General features: G+C 47.3%; 1 protein-coding gene across 4 annotated transcripts in view; it reads left to right on the top strand.

Annotated features, from left to right (window-relative positions):
- The window catches only part of DSCAM (DS cell adhesion molecule), a 738,508-nt gene that overhangs the window by 618,924 nt on the left and 107,276 nt on the right, over positions 1-12,308 (top strand). For 3 of the 4 annotated variants that reach the window (XM_059063980.2, XM_067035143.1, XM_067035144.1), the window contains exon 17: positions 11,442-11,682. In XM_059063980.2, the coding sequence (XP_058919963.2) occupies positions 11,442-11,682 (241 nt within the window). Of the gene's footprint in view, positions 1-11,441; positions 11,683-12,308 lie in introns of those variants that run through there. The other variant, XM_067035145.1, reaches the window with a different exon arrangement.

Here is a 12,308-nt window from a genome sequence, read left to right as displayed (position 1 = left end):
ATTACGATGCAGGGAAAGTGTGGTGTCCCTCCCGGGGGTCTGGACAGAATCACTGTCTCTCCTTGCTCCTGGGAATGTGTCAGGCCCATCCCCCCATTTCAGACCAGAGCCTTCCCTGGGGGGGGGGGGGGGGCCCTTGTCCAAATGCTTCTAGCATGTTCCTGACAGGGCAGAGTAGCCTATTAGATGCTTTTCAATGTTCTTTTCCTCCATTACCCATTCACGAGTGTTGATGCCTTTAATTGAGGCCAAAGCCTTTCATTACCCAAGTACAGACAAGAGACTCTACTTAGCTCTGCAGGAGCAATGCCATCCTATGCTTATGCTTAGGACCATCACTGAGGTGTAGGTGGCAGCTACCATATCCAGGACCAAAGGTCTACTGTGGATGCAGGCATTCTCTGTCTTCTGATAGAACACAGGCTAGAACTTTGACATCCCAGCAGGGAGGGTCACTGACTCTCCTTTGGCCCAGACCCTGGCCTTTCTCCAACACCCCCTCTCTCGGAGTTGCTTCTCCTTCCACCGCTGATCATCTCCCCACATCCCTCCCTGCCTTCAACCTCCAGCCCACGGAATGGATCTCACCCTGCAGGCAGCTTCTGTCCACAACACTGTGTCCTATAGGGGTCTGCAACCTCTTCCTGTCAAGTGCCAGAAAGCAAATAATCTAAACTTTGTGGGCCATGAGGTCTCTGTCACAGCCCCTCAACTCTGCCACTGTAGCTCGGAAGCAGACACGGCAGATACGCAGCTGGGTGGGTGCAGCTGGGCTCCAGTAAGACCTGACTCAGCCCCACTGACATTTGAAGCTCGTATAATTTTCACAGGTCACACACTATTCTTCCTCTTTTGATTTTTTGCAGTCATGTAAAAATATGTAAAAAATATGTACATTCTTCGCTAAGAGCCATATAAAAACAAGTGGCTAAAGGACCTGGCCCCAGGACCACAGTCTGTCAACCAAGTTTAATAAACCAAGATGATACCAAAAGAAGCAGCCACATACAATTGAAACTCGTCACAATAGCTGCCTGTTCGTTGGTCCTCTGGGCAGAGATTTAAAGCACTATGGGACTCTTCTGTGCCTTTTGCACTAGCTTAGCAGATCTGGGTCAGATGTGGCCCCCTAAATCTCTGCGGCCTATTGATGGGTCCATCTGGCCCTCCATGGCCACTCAGCCATCCACGGGGACACCCCTTCCCTGCAGGGGAGTTCCTCTAGGCTGGATACCCCTGTCTGCATGGGGGAAGCCAAGTCCTTCGGGATCACTCAGCTGCTACTAAATAGCTGGGACCCCAGCCTTCATACTCACAGACTAGTACACATTGCCTCTTGGCATCAAAACCAAAACCCTGTTTTCCCTAAATTTCTGTTACCTGCAGGCTCAGAGGTACCGGACCAGCCTCCCAGAACCTCAGAGTCTCTAGGTGGATTCTTTCCTGGCTGGGCCTTGGCTACACCGCTCGTTGGCCCATGGAAACTTCCAGAGCCCCCCTGCTCACCCTCTCCCTGCTCTTCCCCTGGTCTGAGCCCAGGGCACCTCCCTCTCCTTGCCACTTCTGACTGATTCCACTTCCAAGCTCTGGCACACTGAACCATCACGCTTCTAGCAAAGTCTCTTTCTCAGCAGTCTTCTCTAGCTTCTCTGAGCTTCGGAAGCCACCGTGCCCTCCTTACCAGCTACCTGAGTTGGACGTAGAGCCTTAAGAAGGATGCACAGCATCTAGAGGCCCTGATGTTAGGTGGGGGATGTCCCTAGAGACCTCAGAGCTGATAGGTAAGCCCAATCCTGGTCTGAATATGTTCTGTGAATTCCTTTGTCAGGGCGTCAGCAGAAACCACTGGATAAGGCTTTATGGCTGGTGAGAAATGCTCTACGAGGCTACCAGAGAATGCGATTTGCAAAGGACAGCAAAATTCAAAAAAGGAGGGGTTTAACAAGAGTAGCTACTCAACAAATGTTTGTTGGTGGGATGAATGAATGAATGAGTGAATGAGTGAATGAAATGGGAGCTACCCTACAGATTAGAAATTGAAAACAGGGCACCCCATTGTACAGTAGTTAGCCTTAAGTTCATCCCACAATATTCTCCAAAACGTGTCTAAAATTCTGCATTTGTGTTCCAAGCCAACGCACGCCCTTGGTCTCCATCTCCTCCTCGGCTGCCAAGTCTGACTAGACTACGGTGACCATCCAGCTCCAATTCCAAGTTCTTGGCCTCTCCAGAGAGTACACACTTCAAACACTTTGTCATTCATCGTAACTTAAGCATGTCTCATTGTCAGATCACATGTCCAGTTTTTATTTCACTCCACGTGGCCCCTTGGCTCTTTACCTGTCCCTCGACGAGCAATGACATTGAGGGCGGAGCCACATGGCCACACGCATCCCTCGTAGGAGACCTGCAATGCAGAGAATGAGCTTAGAGCCCGCCGAGTGGCCATGGAGGACCGACCCAAGGAGAGAGACAGGAAGGAAAATGTGCTTTGAGGTAACGATGTAAGACTCCTCCTCTGTCTGCCATCTCTCCCTGAGAACCCACGGTCCATTCCTTCAGAGAGGCTGTGCTGTCCATCCACGGGGACTGGGCAGCCCCAGCAGGGCTCTGTCCAGCAAGGCAGCCGTTTCCCCTCCACCCCGGCCCCCCTGTGAAGAGGTCCCTTTGTTGCTGTGTGACTCCCGGACCACAGAGGGCTTACAGTCCTATTTGCATTGAATGCCTTCTGTTCTGCAGAGACCAGGAAAATGGGTTATCGGTGACCTGAAAAATTGGGGACTGTGCAGCTGTTGCTTTTTCACTGAAGTCCATCCCAAGTGAGGCCAATCCTAAACCTTTTAATGACTTTGAGTGACAACCGCAGTGGTTCTCAGACTTGAGCTTGCTCAGCATCCCAGGGAGGGCTTGTTAAGACACAGACCAGCACGCCCTCCCTGTAGCCAGCGTGTGTTTCTGAGTCAGCAGGTCTGGGTGGGGCCCCAGCATTTCCCCAGGTTTCCTGCACTCACGCCACCACCACCCAGTCACCCCATATACCTCCCTGAAGGGTCGCTGGAGCTGCGCTCCATTCCTGAGCCATCTCTTATTCCCTCACCACCTGCAGCCGGGTCCACTGATTACTTTCCTATAACATTGCCCCCCTTCTCTGGGAATCCTCCTGCACCCATTTGGAAAAGGCACCTCTTCCTTTCCCCTTCCACAGCCCCTTGTGCGAATCTTCACCACTGCCATCCTCACTTTCCACTTTAATCACGGAGTCACTGTACATCTTCCCTACACACAATGCCTTGTTTAGAAGAGGCACCAGCTCCTGGCTGTTACAGGTAATGCATCCATTCACTGAACAAGTTATGGAGCTTGTGCTGTTTATATTGGGGAGCAGGGAAAGGGGCTGGAGGAGGCACACAGAGATGAAAAAGACGGTCCCCCACCCCTGTAATAAAAGGGAAATGAGGACAGACTACATTTTAAATGAATTTGGAGGAATCTAAAAGGAAACGTTTCAAATCATTTTTCAACTGAATTACTCAACACGTCGGAGTGACGCAGTGTTCCCGGAATGCGGGATTCTGCAGTGGACGCCTTAGGCTCTCCAGGTCAGCGGATGGACCCTGACATTGAGGAAAGCCCACCCGCCAGCTGTGGGGATGGGGAGGGGAGCGAGCCAGAAACAGGACCTGGCTGGTGGCTTTCTGAAGATGAGGTGCCCGTGCTAATCACTCACAGCCCCACTGGTGCCCTGAGCATTTGCTCATCTCTGTTTCTACCCTCCCTGTAAAGAGCGGAGAACCTGCCACGTGTGGCTCGCAGGCTGATTCGGGCGGACACGTAAAATGCAGGCACTTGCAAACCACACAAGGAAATTGACACGGGGCTCCTGTTGTCATGGAGATCAAAAGAGATGGTTTCTTAAAGGAAGTGAGGGCTGGGGGGGATTTGGAGGCTGGAGAAAGGGCTCCTGGACAGATGTGAAAGAAAGCGGTTTAGGGAAACCACAGGAGAAAAAACAAAGTCAGGGCTGGAAGGGGAGAAAGAGAGGGCCACAGACAGCAGATAAATGAGACAAATGAAAAGAAATCTGGATCATTCCTGGATGCAAAGGTGAAGGAAAGGAAGAGGAAACTTCAACATGGAAAAACAATGAGTCCTCACAAGAAAAACACAACAGTGGATAGCTAAGGCCTTCTCTTAGAATAGTAGTGCATTCAAAGGGCTTTGAGAAAAGGTAAAACCAGAACACTCACATATAAAAGCCATCTGTAGATGACAGCACCATCCTGCATGGAAAGACACTCAGATTGTTGGATTCTTGACTATGGAGTGAAGGGAGCCCTTCTTCACTTTAGCTTTTTTTCTTTCCCCCAATCACTTACTTTCCAACATCTTCCTCTAATCTGTGTTAAGAGGGCTGGTTGCCAGGAGAGGTTTGCTGTAAATCTGTTGGTCGGTCTTCAATGATCCTTATTGTAAGCATGTGTGACCCACTGGCTGGATGACAAGTGAATAAACTCTGGAATCCTTGTTTTAAGCAGGAAACAAAGATGGACAACATCGTCCAGAAAAATGGGCTCTTCAGAAGCAATTTTCTTCCCTGATGGGGTCTGGGAAATGAAATGGACCCCTCCCAATCCTGCCTAAATCTCCCATCTTGATAGGTTGGCCGCCATGCTACATGACAGCACGGAAGCCAGCTCTCAACTTGAACCCACACGTCCAGGCTGGGGCACAGAGCCTGAGAGCTCCCTCTGAGCTGACTGACCCAGGCCTCTGATCAACAGCTGCATCCTGGGTCTGGAGTCCAGGCATCTCTTCCGTCTTTATACCCTGCCCATTAGATCTTTATTCAGTAAGATATAAATCTAAGGTCATTCTTACCCGTCACTATTTTACACCTCATAAATGCTCAGAACCATTCTCTTCTTTATCTACAATAATTTTTTTGAGAATTTCCACTGTGCTGAAGTCTTGATTTGGACATGGCAGTGGGTCAGATTTCAAACATTTTTTTAGGAACCCTTGTGCTCTTGGTGCTTGTAGTCAAGTTCTTGGAAACCAGACATTTGATATGTTAATGGTGACCATAGAGTAGATGGAAGTGGCCAGTTCTTGCTGAGCTGATGGTGGATGGGTGAGTGCCAGTGGAGACCAGAGGAAGGAGAGGACTCCTTGGATGGAGACAGTCAAAGGAGTCTCCCCAATGAGTTGGAAGTGGAGCTGGCCATGGAGTGAGTCATGTGTTGAGAGTGGAAAAAAGGAAGAAGTGCATTCTCTGACGAGGGCTTTCATGAGATGAGAAAGTGTAAAGAGAGTTGGAATCCCTATGCTTAATCAAGCAGTCAAAGAGAATCCTAGATGGAGGGACATCCAGGAGACATTAGTCTGGAAAGACTCCTGTAGGGCTCAAATCTTACAACAGGCACTGTTGAGGTTTGGGGAGAGGGAGGGCATGATCAAAGTGGCTTCTTAGGATACTTGTCTTCTCCAATATCTTGCAGCCCCGATTCAAAATGTGTTTCAAGACCCCTACCTGATTCCTTCTTCTACGTTCCTTCCTACCCCACCATTAACTCCATTCTCTTAGTTTCATGAAAGCAAACAATTATTTTTGACCCACTTAATCGGTTGTTCTTTGAGGCTGTTGAACAGCCAGAGAACAGTATCCTCAACTGCCTTCCCATCTGGATGTTCTCTCTTTGTACATCAGCCAACTGTTTCCCTTTATTCCACGTAGACACATGCTCCAAGCAGAAGTGTTTAAAGTATCATCCAAAACAACTTTTAAAGTAAGGAGTATTATGTACTGACTTGTCTTAGGGTGATATGAAGCCCACTACCAGACAAATGGATTGAAGTGCTTCCACTGGTCCGTACCCACTTCCCCTGCTGGCTTGTTGTTCATGTAACTCAGAGACGTCCCCAGAGTCACTTCAGAACAAGTTGGAACTTGCACCACAGCCCTTAAATTCCCTGCACTGAGAGTGTACGAAATCCCTGCACTTATGGATTCTTAAAAGAGATCTGTTTTCTAATATGTCCTCAAGAATTTCTTTAATGTTAACACATTCCTAAATTTACAGCTATTCAACCTACTCAACCTAGGTTGACTATTCAACCTACAAATGAATAGTAGAACTTAAACTTTGCCTGTTACAGTTAGAATTTTTGCTTACTTTTGTGCATGAAAACATAATACTTTGTCTTCATGTGATTTGCTAGATTTTTCTTTGATTAAAAATGTTTTGCTTAGTGTAACTTTACAAACCTAATTAGCAAGCTTTGCAAAAAGGAGAAGAGTTATCTGGGGCTCTGTGAGTGGTGGAAACTAAATACATCTCTTGGAAAAACCTGGGTTAGAATTCCAACTCTATACTTACCTTGAGGAAGATGTTTTTAACCTCTTTGACCTTCAGTTTCTTCATCTGTAAAGAAGGATAATGAGACTTCTTGGGGTTGTTGTGAAGATTAATGGGGAGATATACAACTCACCTATTACACTGATTGGGAAAAGCAAGTGTTCAATAGGTGAAGGTGATGGCGGTGGTGGAGGTGGTGGAGGGACAGTGGTAACTGGTGGTGGTGATTTTGGCCCTGAGTTAGTGTTGGAGGTGATGGTGGTAATAGTGATACTTAGGGTCATGTTAATGTTAGTGGTGATGGTGGTGGATGTATTGGAGGCATGGCAGTGATTTATTGGTGGAGGAGGTGGTAAGGATAGTGGTAAAGGTGGGAGAGGTGGCCGTGGCATTGGGTAATGGTGGTGGTGGTGATGATGGTGATGATGCTGGTGATGGAGGTGGTGGCAGTGATGAAGGTGGTGATGATGCTGGTGACGGAGGTGGTGGTGGTGCTGGTGATGGAGCTGGTGGTGATGATGGTGATGATGCTGGTGATGAAGGTGGTGGTGATGCTGGTGATGGAGCTGGTGGTGATGATGGTGATGATGCTGGTGATGGAGCTGGTGGTGATGATGGTGATGATGCTGGTGATGGAGGTGGTGGCAGTGATGAAGGTGGTGATGATGCTGGTGACGGAGGTGGTGGTGATGCTGGTGATGGAGCTGGTGGTGATGATGGTGATGATGCTGGTGATGGAGGTGGTGGCAGTGATGAAGGTGGTGATGATGCTGGTGACGGAGGTGGTGGTGATGCTGGTGATGGAGCTGGTGGTGATGATGGTGATGATGCTGGTGATGGAGGTGGTGGCAGTGATGAAGGTGGTGATGATGCTGGTGACGGAGGTGGTGGTGATGCTGGTGATGGAGCTGGTGGTGATGATGGTGATGATGCTGGTGATGGAGGTGGTGGCAGTGATGAAGGTGGTGATGATGCTGGTGACGGAGGTGGTGGTGATGCTGGTGATGGAGCTGGTGGTGATGATGGTGATGATGCTGGTGATGGAGGTGGTGGCAGTGATGAAGGTGGTGATGATGCTGGTGACGGAGGTGGTGGTGATGCTGGTGATGGAGCTGGTGGTGATGATGGTGATGATGCTGGTGATGGAGGTGGTGGCAGTGATGAAGGTGGTGATGATGCTGGTGACGGAGGTGGTGGTGATGCTGGTGATGGAGGTGGTGGTGATGCTTGTGATGATGCTGGTGATGGAGGTGGTGGTGATGCTGGTGATGGAGGTGGTGGTGATGATGGTGATGATGCAGGTGATGGAGGTGGTGGTGATGATGGCGATGATGCTGGTGATGGAGGTGGTGGCAGTGATGTACAGTGATGGTTGTCTTGGGGGCATGAGGTAGTGGAGGTGGTAAGGGGGGGGTGTGCATGTAGGTAGTGGTGATGGTGATGGTGCAGATGTGGTGGTAGAGGTGGTGAGTATTGATTGGTGGTGTTCACTGTGGTCGTGGTGAAGGAAGCTACTATTGTAACTGAATTAGAAAGAGGAATAACCGAGAGATGATTTCAGCACACTGACTTTTATGAAAACAGCTTTATTGGGATGAAATTAACATACCATCACATTTGCTGTTTTAAGTGTACGAGTCCATGTTTTCTTGTATGTTTACAGAGATGTGCAGCCATCACCAGAATCTAATTTTAGAAAATTTTCATCACTCACAACAAAGCCCATACCCATTAGTAGTCACTCCCCATTTCTCCCCCAACACAATCCTTTTTAGATGGTTTTCAAAACCTCTGGGGGCCCGCATGCTGTGGAATCAAAAGTGCATATTTCATTTGTAAGAAAAATCCATCGCTTCTTTCTCAGGTGCAGCAATTCATTCTGCATGATAACTAGCGATTATATTAGAGCCCTGGAAAGAAATGTGTGAAACCACTGCTACCTTCAAATAACTCACCACTCTATTCATACATATCTCTTCAAAATCAGAATATTAGGAAAACTGGAGGCGAGCTCTCTTCTTTGTTCCTTGTGAGAAACACAGTCCCTTGCATTACCGTATTGGATTTCACATCTAAAAGAATAATAACAAAAAAATCCTATCTCATTAACAGTCAACTGAAACACAACCTTTTTGAAATAAGATACCTAGTAAGTCCCACTTCTGGGACTTCAGTCCAATAAACAAATTTTAAAACAGATGCACTGTATCAGAGAGGTTCATTTGTGGTAGGAAATAAGTTACAAAACAATATCCCGAACAAAATTGTTGGAAAAACGATGCAATAAAACATGGAATATGATTTTTAAAAACTGGAAGTAAACATGAAAGTATGATCATAATAGCATATTAAATAAAAATAATCAGTCACTGAATCGTGGAGTATGAAGACGACCGTGTGAAAACCAAAACCAAACTTCAAGTTCACTTAGAGGAAAAAATAGATCAGAATTTGAATAGTGATTACATAGGAATCTATGTAATCTATGTATACTTTTGATTATTACAAAAAAAAAACCACTAAAATAATTTTCTACAAAATATTTTGCAGAAGAATCTAATAAACAAAAATAACCTTCGTGTCTCTCCAGAATTAGCAGGACTGAAATTTAGTTCTAAGAAAAATGTAAAGAATGTTCTATTTCTTTTGTACAAAATATTTAAACTGAACAGGACAAAAACCACTGTGTTGCCTATCCTATTTAAGCAGTTAGCATGTGTTTTCAACCTCAGAAAGTGCAAAAAGGAAGATTTCTCCAGCCACCTATCTGTACAGCCAAATCCCGGGCATGATCAACGCCCCCCAAACCCAAGAAGGGAAATGTCAGCCAGCAGAGGCCCCTGTGCCTGTAGAAGATTCAGCTAAACTGGGTGCTGTGAGTGAATATTTGCTTGTGGGCATTTGCCTCCACTCCCTACACCCCCTGCCTGGTCAGACTCCATAGCTCCCGTCCTGGGATCCTGACTTGGCATCTCAGGGAGACTTAAATCATCACAGGGAGCCCGTTGAAAAATTAGAAGATTTTTTAAATTTAAAAAGTCCTCTATATTTGGGTGACCGTATTAAACATTAAAAAACTTGGTGAAATAGGAGACATATCTTTGTTTTATATTTGACTTACCCATGGCTTTTAGAGGGACATTGATTTTGCTAATTAAGCAAATGATACAAATGCAATTCAGTGGTTTAGGTCAAACAAATTCCAGGTAATGGGATTCTCAAAATCTGAACTCTTTGGATCCAGTTTTAAAGCAGAGTGAAAAGTTGTAGTTCACCAATGCAGAAGCAGGAACGCATAGACACTTGCTTATAATAAGAAAGGGGTGTGCTTTTGTGTCAACGTCTGACTGCCAACTTGGCTGCAGAAGTAATGGTTTCCAGGCTGTTTCTTTGCTACCTATTAGCACCATGTAAATGCCTGAAATCAGATGAGTTGTTGAGAAAGGCAGTGTGGGATCCAAGAAAACCATAAACGAGGAAACTCGCCTGAAAACAGAAATGTGATTTTACTGCTCTTGTATAACTCAGACAGACACCCAAAGACAGCTGGCGACATTCGTGCCGCGGGGGGCTGGCGTGGTAGGCGATCCACAAGCATCTGCTGAATTCGTTCATGGCGCTGTCTGCTCCCGACCTTCTTCTGCCTTCTTCCTGCTGATGGTCCAGCCTCACCCCACCCCCATCCCGGGCACATCCTCTCTGTCTGCCGTTCCTCACCCCTGGGCACTCAGCAGCTCCCCCCAGTCCGTTCCAGCGGCTCTGTGTCTCCCAGCCCACACCCTCCCTCCCCTTCCGGAGCCCTGGCCAGCCCCCCAGCCCCACCTGCGGTCAGCATCTTCTGACGGCTTCAGACCGCGCCCATTGTGCCACTTTCGAGCGGCCTGCTGGCCTTCACTGCCCAGTACCACACACTTGAACACTTCCGATTTCTCTGCGGTTTCCTGAGTGCGTATTTCCCCGCTCCGATGGGATTGTAAGCATTTTCAGAAAGCTTTTCAGAGCCCCAAGAGACCTTAATCCACGGTTTGTACAGAAATACCCATGTACACATACACATGCACATACGTACACATATCTGCTCACACATATGCACACACAGACATAATACAAATACACACACACTCGCTCTTAAAACATACTTGAAAAAAAGTCTGGATTCTTAAAAAGTCCAACGTGTCAGCGAAAACAGTTCTGTTTTTGACTCGTAACTCTAGTCTCACCTTGCCCAGCTTAAATCACCATAAAATGATCCCTGAATCTCAGGCCTTAATGAAAGAGGTTTGCCTTCCTGCCAGGGGTGGACTCCCCTTCACATTCAGCTTTCAACGTGGAAACACCTTTGTTCTGGAATATTCCATTAGAGTATAAGCTCCATGAGGGCAGGGACCTTCTTTTAAAAAATCACTTCTGTCCCCCAGTGCCTGGAACAATGTGGCAGAGTTCCATAGATTTTGCAGGGTGAAAACACGAACATCAGCCTCTCCGGGTGATGGTTGGTGTAGGCAGAGGTACCACAGATGCAGTCCATCTTTCAAAACTTCCCCACCACTTAGAGAAGTCGGCTGTCCTGGCAGCATGAGGGGGCAGGGCTGGGAGCACAGGCTCTGTGGTGGATTCCCTTCCCGTCCCTCATGTCCGTGGGACCTCCTGTGTCAATGAAGGTCTTGGTGGTGCTGTGTCCCGGGGCTGCAGTGACGGTTGGGCTCATTCGCGCAGGTTAAGGCAGAGCACCTGGCCACGAGCAGCTTCTAGGTATGAGTTTGCTGCTACTATTACTACTGCCACACGTTAGGATTATTTCCACGCTTATTCAATTTCATTTTTATTTGCCTAAGAGGAGGGCAGGTGCCGGTTTTCCTTTTGTCATGCCTCGAGCATTCTTTTTTGTTTGATTGTTTAGCTACTCACATTTTACTTGGTAACTTTGCAACGTCCAAATTGCTCACGGGGTATAATTCGTAGCTTGGCCATAGGTATACGGTAGGATTAAGCAGCATTCGAACAGTTTAAAGCATCTGAAAATAGCATTGTTTTTTACCAAATCACACACAGTATTCTTTAGCGATTCTTCCCTTTCCTGTTTAGGCTCCCAAGAAACATCTGCAAAATGGGATTATCCGTGGCTACCAAATAGGTTACCGCGAGTACAGCACTGGAGGCAGCTTCCAGTTCAACATCATCAGTATCGACACCACGGGGGACAGTGAGATTTACACCCTCAGCAACCTAAACAAGTACACGCAGTACGGCCTGGTGGTGCAGGCCTGCAACCGGGCCGGGACGGGGCCTTCTTCTCAGGAGGTCATCACCACCACCCTCGAGGACGGTAGGTTCCAGCCGCTGCTCTGGGTCCCCAGAGCCTGGCCGCCTTCGGGCTTTGCAGTGGGAACGGCATCCAGGCTGGTGGGGACTGGGGGTTCCGGTGGGGAAGCTGCCCTGATGAACTCGCGGGCTGCCTTGCTTCGCTGCCCTGGACAGACCTTGACTGCAAAGCCAAATCCATCCCTTTTTCAGCGTTCTTCTCCATCAAGCCCAAGAGGTGGGCTTTTCCCGCGTGAAACCAAAGCTCTCCCTATGACTGCAGCAGTCTGGCCAGAATGTAGAAATCCGATTTTCTAAGAATTTCTCACAAATCAATGTAAAGGAGGATTTTTTTTCTTTTTCTTTTTTCTTTCTCTCTTTCTCTCTCTTTTTTCTTTCTTTCTCTCTCTCTTTCTCTCTCTCTCTCTCTTTCTCTCTTCCTCCCTTCCTCCCTTCCTCTTTCTCTCTTTCTTTCTCTCCTTCTCTCCTCCCTCATTCCTTCCTTCCTTCCTTTCTTCCTTTCTTTCTTTCTTTCTTTCTTTCTTTCCCTTTTCTTTTCTTTTCTTTTCTTTTCTTTTCTTTTCTTTTCTTTTCTTTTCTTTTCTTTTCTTTTCTTTTCTTTTCTTTTCTTTTCTTTCCTTTCCTTTCCTT

This window comes from Kogia breviceps, chromosome 5, assembly GCF_026419965.1.
Source record: "Kogia breviceps isolate mKogBre1 chromosome 5, mKogBre1 haplotype 1, whole genome shotgun sequence".
Classification (NCBI taxonomy): Eukaryota; Metazoa; Chordata; class Mammalia; order Artiodactyla; family Physeteridae; genus Kogia; species Kogia breviceps.
Note: the sequence above shows the minus strand (reverse complement) of the source record. Positions and strands in the feature narration are given on the sequence as shown.